General features: G+C 29.7%; 5 protein-coding genes and 1 long non-coding RNA gene across 6 annotated transcripts; 3 read left to right on the forward strand and 3 right to left on the reverse strand.

Moving 5' to 3' along the window:
* Positions 1-3494: 3494 nt before the first annotated feature.
* On the reverse strand, positions 3495-4445 carry LOC119687838 (U6 snRNA-associated Sm-like protein LSm4). The gene is made up of 4 exons (XM_038102353.1): positions 4348-4445; positions 4247-4288; positions 4053-4151; positions 3495-3994 (listed from the first exon to the last, which is right to left on the reverse strand). The coding sequence occupies exons 1-4, from the start codon at positions 4348-4350 to the stop codon at positions 3665-3667; spliced, it is 474 nt and encodes a 157-aa protein (XP_037958281.1). The 5' UTR covers positions 4351-4445; the 3' UTR covers positions 3495-3664.
* A 2405-nt stretch (positions 4446-6850) lies between these two features.
* Positions 6851-10658, forward strand: LOC119687839 (transcription initiation factor IIB). Its single transcript, XM_038102354.1, has 5 exons — positions 6851-6985; positions 7085-7493; positions 9754-9988; positions 10061-10182; positions 10252-10658. Exons 1-5 carry the CDS (start codon positions 6969-6971, stop codon positions 10411-10413), a joined length of 945 nt encoding a protein of 314 aa, XP_037958282.1. The 5' UTR covers positions 6851-6968; the 3' UTR covers positions 10414-10658.
* Positions 10659-12722: 2064 nt separating this feature from the next.
* On the reverse strand, positions 12723-16431 carry LOC119687840 (TBC1 domain family member 16). The gene is made up of 4 exons (XM_038102355.1): positions 16348-16431; positions 14100-15390; positions 13482-14042; positions 12723-13416 (listed from the first exon to the last, which is right to left on the reverse strand). Exons 2-4 carry the CDS (start codon positions 15066-15068, stop codon positions 12793-12795), a joined length of 2154 nt encoding a protein of 717 aa, XP_037958283.1. The 5' UTR covers positions 15069-15390; positions 16348-16431; the 3' UTR covers positions 12723-12792.
* LOC119687841 lies at positions 16366-16611 on the forward strand. Its single transcript, XR_005253270.1, has 2 exons — positions 16366-16439; positions 16516-16611. It is a non-coding gene; the product is annotated as an uncharacterized LOC119687841 (long non-coding RNA).
* Positions 16612-18144: 1533 nt separating this feature from the next.
* LOC119687844 (protein TIPIN homolog) lies at positions 18145-19233 on the forward strand. The gene has a single exon (XM_038102357.1). It carries the CDS (start codon positions 18247-18249, stop codon positions 19171-19173), a length of 927 nt encoding a protein of 308 aa, XP_037958285.1. The 5' UTR covers positions 18145-18246; the 3' UTR covers positions 19174-19233.
* A 48-nt stretch (positions 19234-19281) lies between these two features.
* LOC119687842 (polyphosphoinositide phosphatase) lies at positions 19282-22364 on the reverse strand. Its single transcript, XM_038102356.1, has 4 exons — positions 22130-22364; positions 21198-22067; positions 20383-21136; positions 19282-20318 (listed from the first exon to the last, which is right to left on the reverse strand). Exons 1-4 carry the CDS (start codon positions 22208-22210, stop codon positions 19444-19446), a joined length of 2580 nt encoding a protein of 859 aa, XP_037958284.1. The 5' UTR covers positions 22211-22364; the 3' UTR covers positions 19282-19443.
* Positions 22365-25135: the final 2771 nt, after the last annotated feature.

Below are 25135 nucleotides of genomic sequence, written 5' to 3' on the forward strand. Positions count from 1 at the left end.
TTATAATATTTTTAATTTCTGTAATTCTTTGTTATTTGGAACAAAATCTTTGTTTTTTTTTTAAATAATAATAATTTATATTATCTTATTTATTTAAATATAAATAAGATAATTTTCCAAACAATAATCAACCGCTTTAATTAGGAACTATTAAAGTGAGCTTATTAACTACAGATTCTACCAATTGATACGGTTAGAATATACTTTCAATAATTATCAATATATAGACATATAATCATATAATAAAATTAACAGAATCCTACTCATATACATATCTTTAAAATACCTTTGTTGCAATTATCTATGGTATATTAATTTGTTCTATTTTATGTACACAAGTTCGTTATAACTGAGCACCATTAAGACTGTGGAACATAACACTATAAACATATAAAATAAAGTTAAAAGAATTCCTAATAATTTTCAATTCTTATAAAGTATTTTTGTAGATAATGGGGGTACTCAGATCGGTAACGTCGTAACTGGACAATATTGTACAATTTGATAAAATATATTTATAGATAATGGGGGTACTCAGATCGGTAACGTCGTAACTTGACAATATTGTACAATTCGATGTATACATGATTTTCTTAAATCGGTAGGAGGGAGGTTTCTCTGTTACGGCATTACCAAGTTACCACTAACTTCAACGAGGTGCAAAAATTACTTTATTATATTTTGGAGATGTTTTTACACATAATATATTTCCTAATAAAATAATCGAATATGTGGAAGGTTATTCCTTGGTCTAAGAAAAGAAAACTAATCATTATTTTTAATATTCACTGAATTCTAAGTTGCTTAAGAAAGATTAATAAAAAAAACTATCTCAAAACGGTTTATAGTATAATGCATTTATCAGTTTTTAGTCCATTAAGTATTCTTAAATTTGTTACCTAAAATGCCTTTGTTCTAAAATAGTCAGCGAACTTATGATGGGTCAAATTTTATTTTTTTTTGGGGGAAACTCAAGATCACTTCAACAATATATATGAACTGAATCATTTTCGAATTATAGGTCATTTTAGAGGTCATCATATAGGATCCTATATATGAGTTAATACTGCAAATGCACCTCCCATTCGATTTTTTTTTCTTTTTTTTTATAACCAAGGAATTCTTTCCACAATTAATATAAAAAAAAAAAATCAAAAGAACTTTATATACGTATATATACAAAATATTTATTATGCATTTTATTTAAAGTTTTATAAAACCAAAAAATTAATTATTTAAAATATTTTTGTAAGAATAGTGAATTATTTATCACATTTTTAGCACAGATGATTTGTCCAATTTGTTTTTATATGAACTATATATATATTAATATATATTATATTATATTATATTATTTGACAAAAATTGTAAATAAAAAAATTAAAATCTAATAAAATACTTGTAATTTTTTGTAATGTTTGTAATGTAATAATGTATTACAATTAAAATTTGGGTTTTATCTTAAATTATATTTTAGAACAAACTAGAGAAGTACCACCGTAAGTATATATTATGCTGTGACGATGATTAAACGACAGAATCCGTCGAGAGTGAGAGTGAGAGATATGATAATAAACTGGTAGGATAGCAATAAATATCTAGGCATCATGGTGAACAAACGATTTATATGGCTTAAACATGTTCAACTGAAAAGAATTAGCTGTCCAAAAATTCTTCATCACCTCCAACCGCTATTCAAAAATAAATATCTTAATGTTAAGAACAGAAAACCAAATAATTCGCCCTTCCCTACTATATGGATGTGTAGCGTTTAGCAAGATACAAAGAAAATTCACAAATATCTGATTCTCATTAACAGTTACAAACCTACGGAGGAATTCCTTAATGACAAAAAAGAAAACATACTACTAACAACTGAGAAACAAATGTCAGCCCTAAATGCCAGCCCAAGATATTATGTAAAAAACATTCAAAAATTTCAGCAACATCAACTAGCGCTTAAATTTAAAAGACAAGAACTATCTGCATCGCATAGTACTTCGGGATAATATCTAAATTATTATAAAACCAACTATTAGACCATTTAGTTTTTGACCATTTTAAAGTCAACCCACGTTTCTGGAACTTGATAGATAATCCGGATTTTATTTGAGGATCTATATGTAAACTCTGAGAGTTTGTCCTCAATATTGTTACTTATAACGTCGTTTCCATGGTCAATGACTGGTTTATGCAAATGTTTTTTTAAAAGTTTATGCCTAATTTCAAAGGGTACTCACCTTTTTTAGATCATAATTCCCTGAATCTGTTCAATTTTATGGCAAATTTAGCTGTGCCATCAAAGAGCATGCGCCTCCAATATTCCAATATTAGCTCACCTTGAATAATAGTGTATGATTTGACAGAAAAATGTGCTCAGACTTTATTTGCGTAAACCTAATATCAGACTGGCTGAGTTTTTTTTGGTTTTTTGACGATATACGAGCCGGATCATAATTTAATCAGGACTTTGATTTGTGATTAATTTGATCACTTCAAACTTAAGAAATTAAAATTTAACTTAAAATTAAACTTAAATACATTTTCACTTCATTTACAATATATACAACAGATACAATAGATAGATGGATGCTGTTACAAACTTTATGTTTCTTAACTTAATAAAAAGAATTTCTAATTTAAATACTCTATGAAAGATTGTTGGTGTGCCCAAATCCAACATTTTTTATTTTAATTGTTTTCACCGCATTTGAAAAAGAAGAATGTTTTTTATCTTCAATACTTCCTGACAATTAGTTAGTTAGTTAGTTAGATACAGTTAATGAAGTAAGCAAATCTGCAACAAGTGGCGTATTACTGACCTGCTTTATTTTTTTTTAAATTTTTGAAAATTTAATTCATTATGTATTCCGAATAACCAGCCATTTGGATGGATAGACTTTTATAACAATGCAATATGTGAATTACATATGTGGAGTAAGGTTTTATTGTTAAAATATGTTGAATAGCAATGTGATTGCAAAATTAGTGACTTGTAAGCCATTTCTAAAGATATAAATTAAAGTAGGGATGGTTCCAAGAGTTCCCCGTTTGTTATACAGTGAGATGTGACATTAAAAAATATAGCATCGATTTTATAAGTATAATAATAAAATAATAATTTTCAAAAATATGTCTTATTCAATCTATATACGTATAAATATTTTTATATACTATATATAATTATATGAATTATATTATTTTACTAATATACTATTTTAAATATTTATATATAATTACACCAATATTTATTTTAGTAAAAGCATGAAAAGGGGACCCGATTATGAAATTCAGTTTTTTAAAAGTACTAAGAATGATGTGGAAACCTCATTATGACTAATTGGCACCTTATGTTCCTATTACATATGTGCATACATATGTTGAATATTGTGCAATGAATATGTATTGACAATTGCATTTATATTCTTAATTTAAATATTTATATAATTGTAAAACTATTGCCATTCTTTGTACTTAAAATACTTTACTTTAATTTTAAATGATACCTTTTAGGAGCTTTATTAAAGGGATTCTACACACACGTTTAGAATTGATAAATTATAGTACATATGTGATTTATATATTAAGTCCAAATTTTATTCTTTGTCTCCAAGCTATTATTTGATTATTCCTAGTCTAAATGCATGTTTTTTTTTATATTAACCTACGTTAATTTTCGATGTTTATGTCCCTGTCCCGCTGTTCGATTACCCTGTCCTGCTGGACGAGGTCCAGTGTTGCCACTGTTGCCACCTTGGGTGTTGCGATTACCGAAGTTATTTCGATTTGATCCACGACTGCGTTGATTTTGATTCTGACCACCACCGGTATTTCCACTACCACCAGTACGAGATTTCATCAGTTCGGTACGGCTTCTGGGTTTTGATTGTGCTTCCTCCTTTACCATATCAATAACTTCATCTGGTATGCGTAGATATTTAATAGTACTTCCTCGAATATAGCATTCCGGCATGCGCCAAAACCGATCGCCATCCTATTTAAAACATATCCATTTGAAATATTATAAGAACCTAATAACCAACTTTACAAACCTTTGATGTACATATCACATCACGTAAGTTTATATTCATCCATGAGTCGCAGCTTACTAAATGGCCATTGTAAGTTTCACCATTTTTCAGTTCAACTAACTACAATAAATTAAATAACATTAACTAAATATAAGTTGAGCTTTTACTAACATAAATAATGTAAAGTAAAGACCGGCATATATATATGTATTTACCATGGGATGACTCTGTGCAGTTTTAAGCAAGGAAAGCGGTAACTGTAAATATACAATAATTGTAAAATGTGTTATATTTATTGCATTAAAATTAAAAATACCATTTTAATATATATAGTTCATTAATCCAGAAAAAACACGAAAGTTTTCTTTACTAATCCGTTTATTAAAATTGCTTCATATTTATTTCAGAGTTGCATTTATGCAACTATACAAATTATATTTTTAAAATTTTTCAAACTAGATACACAGTAAACAATATTGTGTACAAAAACGTTTAACACATTTGACTTGTATGTTGCATACTGCGTTAAGATCTGTTCAGACCGGCACATGATCTTAAACGAAAATTGAATACTGGGCTTAACAACAATACTTCAGAGCTGATTTAATTTAAATAATACGATGTGCGAGATTGTCGAGGTTACCGCTCTAATATTGAATTTTTTAAATTTCTAATAAGTATATGCTTATTAACACAAAAATGTAATTGTGTAGTATAAAAAATAAAACTAAATACTGATTATGAAAAATTATATCTTCAATATATAATATATCCAAGTCATGATTTTTTTTCGAAAAAATAATTACCTTGAATAGTGGATTTTATACAGCTTTCAATTAACTATTCATTTTAAATTTTAATTTGTTTGTAAATAATTAAAATTTTACAAAATTTAGTTTGCCTGGTATTTTGAGCACATGCTGTAATATTATTGCTGTAATGCCACTTTTTCACCAAGAGAGTTTAGCAAAAGACTTGTTTTTTGCCTTACATCAAAGCAGCAGAATGCAACTTATACTATGTTTACATTGTGAGATTAAGAGAATGAAATTAAGTTAATCTGCACCATTTACATTGTACATTGAAGATTAATTTTGACGTTTCTCTTAGGTTTTGTTATGTGTTTTTGATAAATTTCAACTTTGTACAAAAAAATTCTAATAATAATTTAATTAATTATCCTATAACAATAATTTAACAAATTTTAATTATAATTATGTACAAAACTACTATTAAACAAATTTATTAAAAATGTACTCACTTCAGCATTTTCAAATTTTCAATATTTGTTTTATATAGGATTTGACATTTCTTTTCCAATTCTACTAACATCGTAAAAAATCTACGATATTAAGCTATTTGCAGAGTTGCACAGAAAAATAATCACTACTTCTAAGGAGATTAAAAATTGATCTCACCAAAAGGATATTAATTTTGTATGGGAAATCTGAAATTAAACAAAGAAGTTAATACTTTAATCTCGATTTTTCTTTAATCTACTTTTAATAACAAAATTTAAACGCCGTATAATATATATATATATAAGAACTAGCTACAGCTTTTATATATTTTCGTAATGAAAATTAACAATAGATGGATTTTTCTATAAACTTCAGACTAATCATTTTTAAACTAGTTTTATACACCAAAAATTTAAATTGTTATTAATATACATGATTTCATTATGACTTAATATTTCTTTTTACAATTTATAAAGTCAAAAAATTTAGCATATATTTTTATACGATAAACTAACAGGAAAGTCAATTATGAATTATCACTTACAAACACAATCGTAAAATATGTATATAATTTGTTATTCATACAATTAACAATTTTTATTAAATTCGGTGTAATATCATATAGTGTTTCAATAATTTCGTAAAATTTTATAAGAACTATTTTAATAAATACATCAATACAAACATATTCATTAAGTTTGTTCTTATATTTTTGAAATAAATCAGGAAAAGATAAAAATAAGAATAAAATCTCATTTGTTATTTAAGAAGAGCAGTTTGTATATAGTACAGAAACGCATTTAAAATATAATCCAATAAATCTGTTTTTTTTTTAATTCTTCTGTTTTTGAATGTAGAAACGTTTTTGTAGATATTAGGTCTCTTCCATGAGTTACTTCTAGTAACTTTAAATAACGCTGTGTACACACAGCGTTACTCAAAGTTGCGTTCTACTAGCAAATTTTCGAGTAAATCAGAGCATCTGAGAGAGCGAAGCATCTGAGACTTTACTTGAACGTTTTATTTCAAGTAAAATTTGTGTTGATGTGTGTATCAGCTGATTTGTTTCGAATTTAAATTTCTGTATTGCTTATTTGCGCGGCACTGGTGTTCTCACCAGACCTTACACAAAACTGTTCCATGAAAATCTGTGTAAAGAGCGAAATTTGACACTTTATTTGTGTTACGCACTCATTTTGAATTTTACTTGTGTTTTACTTAAGTTTTACTACGAGTACCTCGTGGAACAGACCTATTATAAATACTTATTATTTTTAATTCTTGTTATAACTACGGATTTCTTCATTTACATATCACATTAGTAAAGGTGTACTTTTTTACATAAAATCTCAAAATGATTATTACTAATTAAAGTATTAATATTTTTAACATTAGTTTAAGCTCTCTTTGTTTATAGGTTTTTGAATTTAAATACAGTCACATAGGGATACAGACCTATTGTATGTGAAACACATAATGTTCTTTGGTGCTAATAATCATGCACTAGTAAACAAAGTATACCAAGTACCAATAAATGCAACAGTGCGAAGTACTACATACGAACAACAAGGTAAGTTGATATAGAAATCAAACAGTATAAACGAAAACAAAACGGGCACGAAGTAAACGCACGGATTTTCCATACAAATTTATATCAAAATATAAGTCGGACGACACGGAAGTATTACCGCAGAAAATGGCTAGCTCCTCACGGTAAGAAAAATTAATTCATTTATTGATATTATCTTCCACATACGTTATTTATATTGTAACATATGCTCCATCAATTTTATCATCGGTTCATGGTTTTAGAATTGAAAATAAGGTTTGCTGCAATTCGCATCCCGATGCTCCGCTCATCGAGGATTATAGAGCGGGCGATATGATTTGCTCAGAATGTGGTCTTGTGGTTGGCGATCGTGTTATAGACGTTGGCTCTGAATGGCGTACATTTAGCAACGAAAAAAGCGGTGTTGACCCTAGTCGTGTTGGTGGTCCTGAAAATCCTCTGCTGAGTGGTGGTGATTTATCAACAATTATTGGTCCTGGTACTGGTTCGGCGTCATTTGATGCATTTGGTGCTCCGAAATACCAAAACAGACGTTCAATGAGTAGTTCAGATCGTTCATTAATTTCCGCATTCAAGGAAATTTCCTCTATGGCGGATCGCATTAATTTACCGAAAACAATCGTTGATCGCGCCAATAATTTGTTTAAGCAGGTAAGTTAGAATTTTGGATTTTGTTATGTAAAATGCGAAGTTCAGTTATTTTTGTATGATAAAAAACAAAGTACGAACATACATGTTCATTCATGAATGAAATGAATAAGTTCATTTTTAATTGCATGGTATTGAAGGTAGTAATTAAAATGTGTTTATCCTTTATATTTTATTTATTTATTTATTAATAAATATAAATATTATATATTTAATAATAAATATTATAAATTATATATTTATTAAAAAATATTATAAATTATATATTTATTAACAAATATTATAAATTATATATTTATTAATAAATATTATAAATTATATATTTATTAATAAATATTATAAATTATATATTTATTAATAAATATTATAAATTATATATTTATTAATTAATATTATAAATTATATATTTATTAATAAATATTATAAATTATATATTTATTAATAAATATAAATATTTTACATTTATTAATAAATATAAAATATTTACTTTCATTGGAATGTGTGACATTTTATAAAGTGCTGTTATTAGAAATACCTGAGGGAGACCTGCGTATACCCGAAGTGCAATTGTTAAATAGACGATGATAGGTATGTAGGAGGTTAGAAGCTAACATATTTAGGCGCAACAGGTCTTTTATTTAAACTGTACTTACATTCATATGTACTTATTGGAATTTTTTAGTGTTGGCTCAGAAGGTATAGCCTCAATATTCTATTTAGAATTTCTCTAATACAGGAGGGGCATGTTCAGTCCAATATTTATAAAAAGAGTTTAGATATAAATAATCTGTTTTTCTATTTGGCGAAGTGTTGTTTAATCTATAGTTCTTTAACTAAAAACAAAATATTTTCATTGGGATGTGAGTGGGACATTTCACAAATGGCCGACAATATGAGGAGTGTATGTAACACGAGAAGTCGTGTTTGTACGAGTCATAGACAGAGGCATGCAAAGTTCCTAAGTACAATTGTGAAATAGACACTGCTCGGTATGTAGTCGGTTAAAAACCGAAGCTCCACTGGTCCAATATGTAGGGTGATCTTTTAGTTGGTGTACCATTTACTACATGCTCATCTGCATTACACACATTCGTATGTAGGTAGGTTGCACTAGCGGCCCTGAATTCAAGAATGGTCACTTGAACTCAAATAGTCTTGTTACGTACAGAAACTGAAAGATCAATTTAAGCAGTTTAAGACAACTATTGTATATGTTAGGAACCAGGAAAGAATGAAGTATTCACATTGTTGAATATCAGCGAAAATGCCGTCGTGACCTGGAGATTTATAAGTTTTAAAAGTTTAAATGGCCCACTTAATATGAGTATTGGTCGGTCTGGAATTGTGAGGGGGGGTAAGCCAAGCTGTGTTGATTCGTATGTACTGATTAGAATTTTTTTATTGTTGATTCAGGAAAAATTTTATCTAGCATTTTCTTGCTTCAGATCGAGCGTGTTCAGCACGCAATTCTCATTGCTCTCGTTGTTTGTGTAGTGCTTTCGTACTTTATTAAATTGTTGGTACTTTTGTGAGCTCTTTTATATGTAATGCTGTTACTGGCTGCTCTCTTATAAGATTATTTTTTGTTTACATTTACGGAGAATAAGCGACGCCATTTACAATTCACGAAAAATGACACCAACAGCGCGACTATCGGTAAACAAAGAGAAATAGTGCTACCAAATTTTTAAATGAAAAGAAATACAAAATTAACCTGAAGGAAAATATGATATATACATATATATATGAAATTATAAATTACAAATTGAGTCAACTTAAAAGTAGATTTAAACGTACAGTGTGTTTAATAGAATCATGGACTTAATGTAATAAAATATTGAAATAAATTATACGTATTAGACACTTCAAAAGCTCACAAAGTTCGTAGGTTTACCGATAAATTCTGATCAATGAATCGTTATGATCGTTATGATTATTATCATATAACATCGACTAATGTTTCTATTAATATAATGAAGCAATTAATGAGAAATAGATAAGGAACTTGTAAACTAATGATGAATTGTGAATTGTACTTAAGTACATTATTTCGGAATTTAGTTGTTATTAAATTTCGAAGTGAAGACTGGAATCTATAGGGAAGGCAGAAAACATAGATAATCTATCTGGTCTTTCATATGAAAGAAACTATTGTTTAAATACAGATTAAAAATCCTAAAGTCGTTCTTTAGTATAAATAAAAATATTTAAAAATATATAAATCTCTGTATAAATTACTAAAATAATAAAACATGAATTTTAGGTTCACGATGGTAAGAACCTTAAAGGTCGTTCTAATGATGCTAAAGCATCAGCCTGTTTATACATTGCTTGTCGTCAAGAGGGTGTTCCACGTACATTTAAAGAAATTTGCGCTGTAAGTAAGATTAGTAAGAAGGAAATCGGACGATGCTTCAAATTAACACTAAAAGCCTTAGAGACAAGTGTCGATCTTATAACTACTGCCGATTTTATGTCTCGTTTCTGCGCAAATTTGGGTATGTTATCAAAATATAACTACATGACGTAAAAATGCATTGCTTATTATATTGTTTTTAATAACCAAATAGATTTGCCTAACATGGTTCAACGTGCTGCAACTCACATTGCTAAGAAAGCTGTAGAAATGGATATTGTTCCAGGTAGATCTCCAATTTCTGTCGCAGCAGCAGCTATATACATGGCTTCGCAGGTACTTAAAATAAACATCTTATGTCTGTTAAATTGTTTGTAATAAATATGATGTTTTATAAATTTTTAGGCATCCGAACATAAACGCAGCCAAAAAGAAATTGGCGATATTGCTGGCGTAGCTGATGTCACAATCAGACAATCTTATAAACTTATGTATCCTCATGCAAATGATTTATTCCCCGAGGACTTCAAATTCACTACACCAATTGATCAGCTACCACAAATGTAGAAATATGTGTGCATATCATATGTGCTTATATATATATATATTTTTTTTTTCTTATATATTTAAATCATTTATTTTATTTTTTATTTTTTTATTTTTTGCGTAACAAATCATAATATTCTTTGTGGTTCACTTTACTTTTTTAAATCTAAATATTTTTTAAAAAAATAATTTAAAATTTAATTGTAATTTAATACAATGTTATATTTTTTATTCAGTTGAATTTAATATATATAAATAAATAGAATATATCAAATAGATTAAGACTTATAATTTATTATTTTATATAAATTGGTATTTATTTGCGAAATCGGTGTATGGTATCAATAACTCTCAATATCACATAATCTATATCTGAGTATAAATGAATCTGTACATTATAAAAATTTTTCTGCTTACTTTTTTTTTTTTTGAACGCTACACACAATAAGAAAACTTAATAATGATGGGTTAGATAATTAAGAGTTTAAAATGATGATAACTTCTTATTTATATATTATATTAACATAACAATGAAAAATTAGCGCAAAACACAATAACGTTTTTATATGGACTGTAATGTAATGCGATTTTAAAAATAAAGATTTTTTATAAATATGAAATATGCATCAATTGAATAAAATTTGTGTCATATGCTTTTTTTCTAATACAAAATAAAGTAATAAAACAATATCACAGTACCACAATTATACGTTGATCATACAGTGCCCTGTGTTTTTTTAATAAAAGAGCCGCGGGGTTTTTGAAAATTATCAGTATTTTTTTTAAATCGCAGCTTCCACTTTTTATTTATAAACGCTCAGGTTTATTTTTCTATAAAACAAATTTACTAACAAAAATAATTTGTTATTAACGGATTACCGATATTCTGCGGAGGGAAACCGGTAGCGATTAATTAATTTTTTTAATCGGTACGTAACGTTGTTATTGAATACATACCCAAGCAATATTCACTTGATATGATAGTCTATAAAAAAGAGATATCTATAGATATCTGGACCATCGAAGTCTATTTCTATTTACACATTTTGAGGATAACACGATAAATTGGATTAATTGTAACGCCCATTAATCAAGCTTATAAATTATACCTCATGTAGCTATATTTAATTCAATTTCGTTCAAAAAATTTAATAAATTTCTACGATTTACCGATGAACTGTGTTTGGCTTGGTTGTTCTTTAAACAGGAGGACCACATTATGTACAAATGTTCCAGGGCAACCTACATTTGTACAGATCCAGTTTGGATACAAAATATTTGTTATTTTATATATAAAATAATATTTTATTGAATCTTATATCGAAAGAAAAGTTCTTTGTAAAATCTTTTGTCCTCTACAGGTTGGCGACTATAATAAACTATCGCATTTAGCAGTTTTACATCCAGTGGTATTCGCTGACTTGGTCATGTCGTGAGAATAGATGAAGATACATTAGCGATAAAGGTATTTGAATTGAAGAAAGAAATGTTACAGGTAGGTAGATCATGTATTTGGTGGAGTGAACAAGTTGAGTAAGGACTGACCGGACTTGATGTGCAAGACTAAAGAAGTTGTATGAGTTATACGAAAAGCGCCTGGTGTGACATGCTGCGTCAGGCCAAAACCCGGTAGTGGGTTGTTATGCCCAAATAATTAAATAAGATATATATATATAGGTAAATTTCTTTTTTGAGTGCATAGTTTTGAGTATTGATGAAGTGGTTGCTATTTTGTCAAGATTACATCTCATATGTCTCGTAAACTTGTCTAATGATTTTTTAGGACACTAGACCACTGCTCCATTCTAATAAGTTACACATACTACATACAACATCAAGAAATATATTAATTGCATTAAATATAATTTATTAGAAGCATTAAAATAAAAGAAATTATGTTAACAGTAACATTGAAAATTGTGAAGTTAGTTTTCATTTTTTAATTTATGTTCGTACACATTAAATATATATTAGTTTTAATAACCGCATGGCACAATAAATTTTTATTTAGTTCGTAATCAAGTTTGACTTTTTAATATTAAAGAATTCATAATTAATTCTATTTGCTGTGTTATTTTCGTTTTTAACTACTTTGTGTCTATATAATTCCATTTATATATTTATACATTATATTATGTTAACAATGAATGTTTCATTATTACTATTTTAAACTTTGTGTTAAATTTATATGTATATGTTCATAAAATATTTTAGAAAAAAAAATAAATTTTACTAAAAAATAAGTGTGTGGGATAGTATTTATATATGAACTATAATTTCAATTTATCGCTGACTAGAGTTTATTAATATTGTTAACATTTTTTAAGCAATAAGCAAGTTGTTTTCAGGGTATATAATAAGAAATAAATATATTCTACAATTCATAAAAAGTTTGCTGCATTAATCTATAGATAAAATACATTTCTCATCATCAGTATGTCCAACACATTCCAGTGCTGGACGGTGCTCCGAATCCCACATGCCCGGTCCACAACGTTTGCATAAACCACTGAGAGTGCATGGTATTTTTGATAATTGTCTATATTGATACAAAAGTCCACGTGCCTTACGTAGAATTAGCTGCCCGTCCATATACATTGCTAATGAGCTAAAATGCAGCAACATTTCATCAGCACGTAAATTTTGCGCAACAACGTCATCTGCATAAACAGCAATTATAGCCAAACATAGAAAAAGATGAAAGTAATCAGTTAAATAGTTGGTCCAACAAGCTTCCCACATGCGTATAACAACAGCTTCCGTGAATTCACGCTTAAAACATAAGAGCAGCCAACGATGACAAAATAAAAGTTCCATAGCATCGTTATGTTTCTTTAAGTGTTCATAAAACCGAGGTAACATAATACGTATAAGCTCTCGCAAATATCTAAGATTGCGATCGATATCATTGTCAGTTGGTGTGCATACAAAAAAAGCGCGTTGCATAAGGCCCACAAAACACCAAAATGTTTCAGATTCATTTTGTACCTCGCAAAGTACAGGCGCCAATAAATCACTCATGCCCTGCAATTAGTCATAGTTTGAGTTAAGTTAATCATAGTTGAATATTTATTTAACACAATACATACTTGTGAATAAGATATTCCCGTATTATAAAAAGCATAATTTAATAAAATATTTTTCATTATTTCTGTATTTGGATTATCATCACCACAAAAAAATGGATTTGAACGATCCGTTCGAACAACATCCTTTTCTACTACATTTTGTACTGTTTTCCAAAAGTGTATTTGTTCTTCTGGCGACATCGAATACAAACGTCTGCGCGTTATTTCTTCATATTCTTGTCGTTTAATATCCACTAAAACAGCGCGATCCTCAAACGTCGAGGAAAACGAATAACACTTTAACAAAAAAGGCCATACAGTTTTTCGTAAACTTTTCTCAAGTCCACCAAAGAATACACATTTACGTAATAATAAGTCGTCATCGATTTGTCCTTTTTCATTTAATAGGGTGCCGTAGAAGAAGTTCGTCGTAATTTTTTTAACATTGCCTTCGTCTGGATGCAGTTCAGTCTTTTTAACTTCAGGACGGCACACCATAAATTGACGATAGGGCAAATTTTGTTTCTCTTGTCCGGGTGCAAGTGTTATATTGTGCAGAAAACAATGCCATTGATGTAATACCTTGGATAAATAGTTTTATTAAAATAGTTTTATTGAAAATGAAATTAAGAATCTTACTTGAGCTAAATGATCTAGACCTCCATAATGAAAATGTAATATTTTATATTGAGATTCGCGCGAAGCAATAACTAACTGGCCTGATGTACAATAGTCATCATTAAAGAAAAGACGTAGTGAACGCATTTGACTGAGATCTACTGAAAAACGGCGACATTTCATTACAGCTTTGCGTCTGATTGTAGGTGTAGCAGTAGCACTGTCTGGAAATGCAAGATTGTGTTTGAAAGCTAATAGTTCTGGCGTCATCCAATTTGGATTATTATCATCCGATACAGAACCATCAGAATTTATTTGCATTTTATCTCGATCAGTTACCACAATACAATTATAAGATTGAGGTATATTAGTGTTTTCGATTTGTGGATTTGAAATAGTAATATTCACCGATGTTATAAGATTCTTTTTTAGCAAAGCCTCTAAATCATCAATTGATGCTGTATCACCACCCAGCAAGGGTTGCAATTCATTTTTTAATTCCTGCATATCGGCTGCATTTTCATCTTCCTTATTTGAATCAATAATATTGTCCTTTTCTGTCAACTTCAGACCACAGCCATCTTCTTTAGGCCTACCATTACAAGTTAAGCCATGCACTGCTTCCGGCAGTTTGAAATCTTTCGACGAGGAATGTGCCGACAAAGGCAGTGCCCCTGTGTAAAATAGTGTACAATTCTCATCACTTGACGAACATTTACATAGTGATGAATTTGGTATCCAAGTAAGTAATAACGTTGGCCTTTTGGCATTATTATACTGATCTACAAAAGTTTTCGTAGTCACAGTTAAATAACCCGGGTAGTGCAGTATATCGGATTCTTGTCGTGCCACTGTAGGTGGATGTATGCAAACATTGTTTTTGCAAAACAATATTTCGTTGTCTTCATACACGATATCGATTTTTTCATCAAATTTGTCATCACCTAAGATAAGGCTGGATGCCTTTTTTATAATGTTAACGATTGGCATGATATTACCATACAAATTTTACTTGTTTTTTATATTTCTTGAATGTGTAGTTATTGTTTACCTAAGACGTTTTATATATGTATATATTTATATAGATTATTTGGTTGTTTTTTTTTTTTCTTAACTAATATGTTCCATCTGTTTATATTATTTTTTTTATAAACCTCCTGGTGCGAGCTACTTTACATTTTTGCGTATTAATATGTACATATTATTTAATGAACTCCTTAATTTCCGAACTTGACTATGTTTTCGTCCTGAGATTTTCAGATTGATCCGATGACCTTTAATTAATTTGATTTGACATATGCGTGTTATTATCCTGAAAAATAATAATTTCAGTGTTGTATTTGTGTATTGATATTATTATAAAAATGCACATTAAAATATAATATAAATATAGGCCGTGTGCAAGTAAATTGAGTGAAATAGTAAATTATGTCGGTATGGCAGCGAATGTTGGTATTTAGCAGAATTTCAAGTAGGGTAAATTATATAAAAATCAGGTAAATTAGGTGTTACCATTGTGAAAATTTTATAAGATCTTTAATAAATAAATTTAAATACTTTTAAACAATAATAATAAATAAGTACAATATATAAATAAATAAATATTTACATAAGTGCATTGCAAAAAATTCTTAGGAAATTTTAATTTATTTTACCTCAATTTACTCGAACTCGCACACGGCCATAACATGATAAAAAAAATATTTTTTATTTTTTAAAATGTAAAAGAGCGTAAAAGTTGCGTCTAGTATAACAAAAATACACAAAATGTAAAAAAAGAAAATATCCGTTAAGGCCATGTTATGCGAGCGACTTAATGATCTGGCGGTCATCACATTTATTGTTGGTTTCTATGTAATTCTCTTACCAACAACAATTTCGTAAGAAAATTTAACAAAAAAAAAGAAAAAAAAGGCCTTATAAAAAAAATTGTCTCCAGTGTCAAAACTTGGTAGAAAATTTATTTTATTGGTATTTGTATATCAATTTTTCTTGCGAAATTTGATGTTAGTACTGGAAATAAGTTAAAAAAATTTAAATCATTGAAAACAATAACAAATGAAGTGATCGACGGTTATTTCATCGTCTTGCATTATGTGACTTTTAATATCTTTTGCGTGTGCAACATCCACGAAAGCTAGAGCTAAAGTTTTCGGAATTTTCACAACTCTAAACTAAATACAAATAAAAACACTATAATTTATTTAATTTAGTTTAAAGAACAAAAAATCACAATACGTTAATAAATGACTAATTTTATAATATTTACCGATCATATAAATAATAACGGAAATGATTTAGACAGTATTTTTTCCGATCTAGCAGCGTGTTGTAGAATTAAATTCATCGCTCCTTCACAATGTAAGAACAAAAATGTGTGTTCACATATTTCAATCCTACATAATACATTAAGTATAAAACACATCCACCGTTTCAGAATGGCCGCGTCTATATCTTGAAACCACTCATCGGGACTGACGACCAAATGCAGTTCGCTACACTCAAAAGGGAGCACATATGCAGCAATGTGGATGCAATAGTACTATAAACTAAATGTAGACGAATTATCTAAAAAGAAATACAGTACAAACACATCATGAATTATACTTCATAAAGCTCATCTGGAATTCCTGGTGGCAGCAACACGTGTATTCCACTCCTTTAATACTCTGAAATAATATTAAAAATAAATAAATTTATAATAATGAAATGTAAAATTAATAAATACTCACTAGAATATACATATTTACTTGTTTTTTTTTTAATTTCATTTATATATTAAATAAAATATAAATTTATCTCAATTATTGCACTTTAAATCAAGCAAGTATAAAATGTAAACAAAGATCACATCAGAGAATATCTTTGATAAGAGAATAAAATCTTCTTTGGTATGTAATGTAAATTACATTACGTTTTGTTTTTTTATTAGCCGTAACTTTTTTCTTTCAGAGCAGGAGAAAAATAACATTAACTCTGGTTAAAAGAAATTGGCAGCACTTTTAAAATATGTTGAATACTTATTTATGACATATGTTTTTGGTTGTGTTGTGTACAATATAATATATAAAAATGGAAGATACTAAAAATTACTTGATTCAAATAAAAGAAAACAAAATAAATATTAGAAAGATAATGGTTAGTTTTTTATCTTATATATTTAAATTATTTTATTTATTAATGTATTTGAATTAAATAATCAGAAAAGAATTTCCGATACTCCTGAATGAATGTACTGAGGATGTGGGTTCATAACTACTAAAGTGGATATGGGCCCATAAGGGTGACGGAATTTCAATCTGACAATTGTGCGACTGGAAGTCTGATCGCCGACTCAAATGAAAAAAAATCAGATGATTTATTGCTCATAAGGCATTATTTATGGTCAAGTAGATTTGCATCGCATGACACTACATAAACTTACTCAAGGCGATTAAATGGATGCACGTATATAATTGTTTTAAATTAAGGACGTGTGAGAGTTAGGCTAAGTTGCGTTCTAAATGAGGGAAATTCCAAGTTGTGCCGATAATATACTGATGTATCGATATGTGTTGATAAATGGCTAAATGTGTGCAGTGCAAAAAATCCCAAAAAATTTCCCTTTTGGTTAAGCATCAACTTAGCCTAACTCGCACACGTCCTAAGAGCAAACTAAAATGCATCAAAGCGAGCCATAATAAATTAGGAAATCTCGAATTTTGATTTCAGTAACTATTTAGAAAACATACATTTGTTTGAATTTGTTTATTTATTAATTTGCCATATATTGTCAACTGTGCACTTATTGCTTGTTAAGGTAGGATAGCTCTTTAAGGTAGATACGGTATAGCTACAATAATGATTAACACTATAAATTAATAATTAAGGAATAAATGAATTAATTACGGACCTTTGGTAATAATAGTCATATTTACACCGAACCCAGCTTCTTACTACTACGGCGTTTAAATTACGAAATTTGCTGGTGAAAATCGATTTTGAGTTAACGGATACCAAGTGCTGTCACTGTCGGTTATTTATGATATGGCAGCTCTGTTCTGTTCGGAACACAGAAAATAATTCTGACAGTTTGGTGTCACAGATAATATGGCGCCAAATGCTGTGCACCTATGTGTGTTTATTTACATTTAAACATTAAAAGTAGTGTGTTTATATTAATAAAAAAATGGCTTCAATTTTTGGTGATGATGGTGTAGAGGACTTGTTTAATGAAAATATAAATGCACAAGATTTACCCAGCGATGATGAACAACGTGCTGAAGGTGATGAAAATATATTTGGAGATAATGCTGAAGGGGTTGATGGCGAAGGTCAGCCTATTAAGCTGGAACCAAAAAAACGTAGTGTGCGGAATCCACGTGTAAAACTAAGTATTGAAACATTACAAGGACCCCGTGGCATCCACACTATAGAAGATTATTTTAAGGATATAAAATATAAAGGGAAAGGACATGAGAGAGATGATTTGAATGAGGTTGTGCGACGTATGCAGCACTGGGCGCATCGTATGTATCCCAATTATAAATTTAATGATGTGCTGAACAATATAGAACGTTTGGGCAAAAAGAAAACTTTGCAAGTACATATGTCGCGTTATCGTTTGGGAATGTTAGAAAATTTAGATGTGAATCCTAATGCTGAGATAATTAATCCCAATGAAGAGGAAGAAGATGAAGCAATTGTCGAAGAACCGTTTGATGAATTCGATGCTTTATTGGGTGAACAGATTGCTTTATCCAGAGTAGCGCCACGTACTCCAGGACCCAGCGCACATAAAACCCCAAAAACTCCAATGACGAATAGCACATTACATACACCATCATTTGCTCGTAACGCGGTGATGTCAACACCTCACACAAATATTAATTTAGATGACACCAGTGAGTATGCGCAACCTTTACCAGCATCACAACCGGCAACACCAGTTGCTGTCAAAACTCTAACAGCAGAACAAATGGCGCGCATAGCGGAAAATCGGCGTTTAGCGCAAGAACGTTTGCGTGCCAGACAACAACAACAACAGCAAGCACAGAAACAGGCAGAAAGTGAAAAATTAGCAACTGTAATGGAAACAGAAGAATTAAATGTTTAACATATAATATTTATTTAACAATGTTACGTTTGTATAAATTAAATTAGTTTATAAAATGAATTTACAATTGTTTAATTGTTGTAACCATTAAGTTTAACACGCGTACAATTTTTAATTTTGTTCTCTTTATTATATCACAGCCAATCATACATTTATAGATTGGAAGAATAATATATATGTATACAAGTAGATAATCAACATAATCGAGCTCTTAGGAATACTTTTTAAATACATTGTATTGTATAGATTTAAAATAATAAGGAACTAAGCTTAAAGCATTTGTACATAACGATATAATGCACCAGACTCCTCGAACACTGGAACAGTATTGAAGTTTCGCGGTATCTTACAGTATTCTTCATAGATACGTTTACTCTTTAAGTCAACAGTTGGTGGTTTTACGGACAAATAGGAATCATTGCCATAATTACCGAGTGGCTGTAAATTAATATTTTTCATAAGTTTGTTTACATCCGTATCACGAGGTGTTGCACTGAGTGATGTCGTGCCACCATTACACAATTTTCCCATTTGAACATATTTCTTATATATTTGCATATTTTCTTTGCTGGCATTAGTAATTTTGCAACCATAAACCTGTTCCATTGGAGGCAGCAATGTATCTAATGTGATGGCGTCCTGCTCAATCGAATCCATTTGTTTGGATTGGTTTTCTGCAAAGCTAGTACTTAAGTCTTCGTCAGTTGAACTGTCATCTGCTTCTGAAGTGGAACTGGAGGAGTTACTATTCATTGAACTGGTAGAACTTTGGCCTGTCATTGATGGATTTTTACGTGTTTTACGTTCTTGTATTTGCCGCTGAAATGGGCTATAGTTAGTGCGTAGGGTAGGCATATACCTCAAAGCTAATTGGCTAATTTCGAATGATATATGTTCATTACAGTCAGTCCACTTAAACGATTGATGGTAATTGGAATAAGCATCGATCATTTCGAGATCTTTGGAGTGAACACGAAACAGTTCCTTAACAATTTTATTTGTTTCAGAGCACGAAAAAGGCAAGCAAGCACGAACTTTTACACGCACCCAATCTGTTATGGGTTTCTTTTCATCGCTTGCCGATGGGAACTCATAGGTGTTGTGCATATAATAATCTGTTTGTAATTCCCAAATTGGTTGATTTTCTAACAAAATAAATTACATAAACACAATTATCTTTATTTTTATTTTACCATATAATATATTTACCTTTTGCATGGCTCTTGCTAGGTATGTAATAGCCCAAGAAGAGATTTATGCTGTGTTGTTTTTCTGTATCACTAAATGTGTTGCTATAATAACGACTGAGTGTTTGCATTATGTCATTGCCTTGCGATGCCCATGCCGCGGTTTTTCTATAAGTTTTAATGCGATGTACAAGCTGAGAGCCTCCATATTGTAGAGCTAACGTATCACCATGTTCCTCGTACAAATTTTCCAGCATCGTTACACAATCGGAATCAAACTCCAATTTTGCAGATTTAAGAAAACCTAAATAATCCAGTTGATGCCCTAGCACACATTTGCCAATAGCAAACTGAGCCGTATTCGTACGATCTAAACAATCAACGCAATTTGTGCGCACAATACCAGTTTGGTACATTCGCTCACTGCCAGGTGCTTTAAAAAACATGCCCGTCTGCTGCACTACACTCTCTGCAATGTCGGCTAACATTTCCATGACATTGCCACCACCACGACTCTTACGTGCCATATCAAAGTGTATGTGTTTCATGCGATGGTGTGGTGGCAAAAATGTGTTGAGATAACGTATACTGTTCACTAATTCCTTGGAAATAATAGACTCGTGTTTACGTTTTTCACGCTTTTTAACCAGATTCAACATTATAATAGGCGCACCATAATGGAATAGCAAACGTTCAAAATGTCGTGATGGTGTCTGCGCATATGGATCGCAAATATCCAACTGTATGGGTGGTTTAGGTACCATTTTACTGATATCCTATATGGTGAAAATGTAAATCAAATATTTTTGTTTTTTTGTAAAATAAATTTTTCTTTACCTGTGACCAATGTGAAGGTACAGAACCACGCATTTGCGTAAAAGAACACATACGCAGACCATCAGTAACAATCTGTTCAGTTTCTACTTCATTAGCCACATCGCCCTGAAAATTTGCACCGCGTTTTAAAAACCGTGTGCCTGCAAATCGAGTACTTCTACGTGCTATTAAGCAAACATTGACATGACGACCAAATATGCTTATGCTTGATTGTGACACATAGCCATGTGTCACTTCCAGTAGCCAATCCTTTAGCATTATATCTTTCATGCTTTGCAGCAAGAATGAATTCCAGACGAAACGTTTACGTGAACAACTACGAAACGCATAATCGACACGTTCATTTGCTGCTTGGACATTATTAGTCAATACATTCCAATCAGGCAACGGTTCATCTTTTTCTATATCAACGCCCGGTCCAACAAAACGCGGCGCTGATTCGTTGAATTGCAATGTGCGTGTCAAATCATAAGAATAGGAAAAATAAAAATTGCTACGTAAATCTATATTTTGGAACATTTTTTTATAGCGCTCCTCGAACGGGTGGGGCGTTTTTAGCGTTGCTTCGTTTACACGCACCATAACCGTGTCCTTGATGGTGTAAATGAGGTGCATACCAATGTGTGCACAACATTTTCGTTTTGTCACAAGTATCAAGTAGTAACCTTCCAAAAATCGCACGAAACCCAAAACGCCGTACGCTGATATAATTTTGGGTGCACCGCCTAAGGAACCCAAGAAACGTCTGATCTCATGTGCAGTCAACTCATTGGGATTCTCCTCAATTGGCAGGTGATCCTGTTTTGTGCGATCAATACTCAATAAACGAAATCGAGTTTCTCGATTGTTACTGCCCACTAAATAAAGACGCTGCAAATTTTTTAGACTTCAAATAGATATTTTGTTCCATTTAATTAAAATGCACTACTCACTGTCTTTGTTTCGTAGAGCACTACTTTTTGTATAGCGCTAATGATAGGATGAAATATTATATTCGGATTGTTATTATTCATCTTTTCAGTATTTCCAGTATTTTAATACTTTTGTGAGAGACACAACTTCATCAATACCTACATTAGAAAGCTTTCTAAGCAAAATAACAAAAACAAATTTTGTTGGGATTATAAAAGATTGATGACAATTTACCAGCGCCAAGTTAGCAACGTTGCTAACTTGGCGCTTGAAAAATGTTCGATATGGCGGTATATGTTAGCAGTTTACAGACGAAAATCTTTGTTTCTTATATGCAATATATTTTTGAAAATTTTAGAAAATCTGTCTACTCATTTTTAAAGATTTATATACCAAAATATTCTAGAATATGTCTATTTTTTAAAAAAATACCGTGCAACAGTGTACCATTCCGTAAAATTTATAATTATTTAAATTTTGATAGTGTCCCCTAACACAGAATATAACCAACAACAAATGCCTGTAACAGAGTTCAATGCATTTGTGAATATGCTGCAAAAGTTGTTTTTGTTAATATCTTTATTGTTTGCTACTCGATTTTGATAATTCTTACATCAATTCATATTAGAAAAATATAAACAATTTAAAAAAATACCGTGCAACATTGTACTACTTTTTATTTTTGTTTCTAATATATATTGAAAAATGTTCGTTATGGCGGTATATGTTAGCAGTTTACAGACGAAAATCTTTCTTTTTTATATGCAATATATATTTGAATTTAATTTAAATATTGAATTTGAAATATTATTATTATATAAATTAAATTTTATAATCATCCCCTTACCACAGAATACAACCACCTATAAATACTTTTAACAGAGTTCTTTAATAAACTTTACAGTGGTGGTGAATTTTTGGCCTTGTACAGGTTTTCACCTTAATATGTTATTAGAATGGTGTTAGTTAACATACATTTTTTTCGTAAAAAATCTACTTTTTTAAACATATATAATTAAAAAACGTTCTACTCGATTTTTGTGAAATTAGTTTTGTTTGAAAGAGTGATCAATTTAGTTTTAGGAACTTTAAGCGTGCAGGTTGTACCTCCTTCGAAGTTTAAATAAAATGCACTTATATCGGAACATGTGCAAAATTTATACTTATTTTAATAATATTTTGATGTTTTAGTTGAGATATTGAAATGATTCTTATTTATCCGGTTTTGTGAAAGTTTTTTTTATACTTTTGCGTTTTACATTTTTTAAAAAGCTTGAAATTTGACGAGTTTGGAAATTTGACTTTGACATCAAATTTCTCAAAATTGGTCTACTCGATTTTTATGATTTTTTTGCTGTTGATAGACTGATTAATTCTCTATTAGATGTATTTCCGTGCAACATTGTACCTGTTCTAGATTTTTCTAAAAATAAATTTTTTCAAAAAAAGTCGATTTTGGTCAATTTTTATTTTCCCTATAATTTGAAAAATACGCATCGTATCTCAAATTGGTAAATGCCAATCGAAAGATCTTTCAAAACTCTATAAGAATAATGCCTTTTGTTTTAGTTTAATTCCATATATTAACGAAAATATCATTTTTTAAAAATTTTTTAAAAATACAGCTCTGCATTTTCCAGCAACGTTGCTAACTTGGCACTAGCTGCTTTAACGACGTATTGTGTAAATTCGCGATTTTATCAGTGTTGCATTTGCTCTAATTTACCAGCTGTCCAGCAGGACAGACTGTGTTATCAACATAGTATTGTAAGAAAATAAATGTAAAAAAAGCTTTCTACAAATCGTTTCTTCTAGATTTTTTTTTTAAGAATTTTTGATTTTTCATTAAGAAATTATTCTGTTATTCACTCTTAATAAGTTTGGGTGATTTTGGTCATTGTTATCTTTTTATTAACTTTTTTATCTTCGGATGGTTTGAGTGGTACTTAAAACATTCTCGGTAACTCGTTAAATCGATAAAATTTTCTATGTATTGCTTTTGGAGAAATTGCAACGTTACCGAGTTAGAAATTACCAAACCATCAGCTGATTCTTTCTATTGTACAGTCTTGCACAAAACTTAATTTTAATAAAAAGTTTAAAGTGTTCGAAAAGACAACAAATAAAGAAATATTGATAAATTTATAGAACTAAATAAAATATCATGTTTTATTTTAATTTTTAATTGCTTTTTTCCACTTGTTTTTGCTACTTTCTTATTTTTATATAAAACAAAACAAACAAAATTAACTGCTTTGACTGCTTTATTTCATAATTATGCTGAGAAAGTATTAAAATAGTGCGTTTAACATTTTATTTTTTATCAAATACCGAGTATTCGAGCAACATCTGAATAGGCCTTAATATGTGTAATAAAGGAGCTGAAACGATATACAGTCATAATATTATATATAGTAAAATTTCATTTGAAATTTGTTGTATTACATAGAAATTAATAACAATTATATTATATAATATATGTATATAAAGCTTACAGCTATAGCATTTTAACCGTCTGCCGGAGCTGAAACTATATATTGTGCATTAATTTCGATCAAGGATAATGTTTAAAAAAAAAATAAATAATGAATTATTAAAGCTTATTACATTTTGAAGAAAAAATAAAATCTCTTTTTCCATATTTATCAAGTTAATTGTCATAGAATAATAACTGCAAAAATTTTAATTAAAATACCAAAAACTATTTATATAAGTAGTGTTCATACATGACTCATAGAATGAATATTTTTTTTATATTGGTGCCTTTGTATGTTAACTTTTTTCGGGTTTTACAAATATGAATACAGTCCGTCTGTAGAACCTTAAATAAAAATCATTAAATATCAATTCGTAATATCATAAATAAATCATAAATATTTTATTTCTCCGTAATAAAAGCTATCTTCTTTCCTTAATGTGAAACCAAATGATCATTAATTGAGTGGTAATAGCTTAATTAAGTTGGCGTTGATTTTTTCCAATGAATGAAGGTATTTCAATCAACCAATACAGGTGTTAAACTGTTC

Source organism: Teleopsis dalmanni, chromosome X (assembly GCF_002237135.1).
Source record: "Teleopsis dalmanni isolate 2A chromosome X, ASM223713v2, whole genome shotgun sequence".
NCBI lineage: Eukaryota > Metazoa > Arthropoda > Insecta > Diptera > Diopsidae > Teleopsis > Teleopsis dalmanni.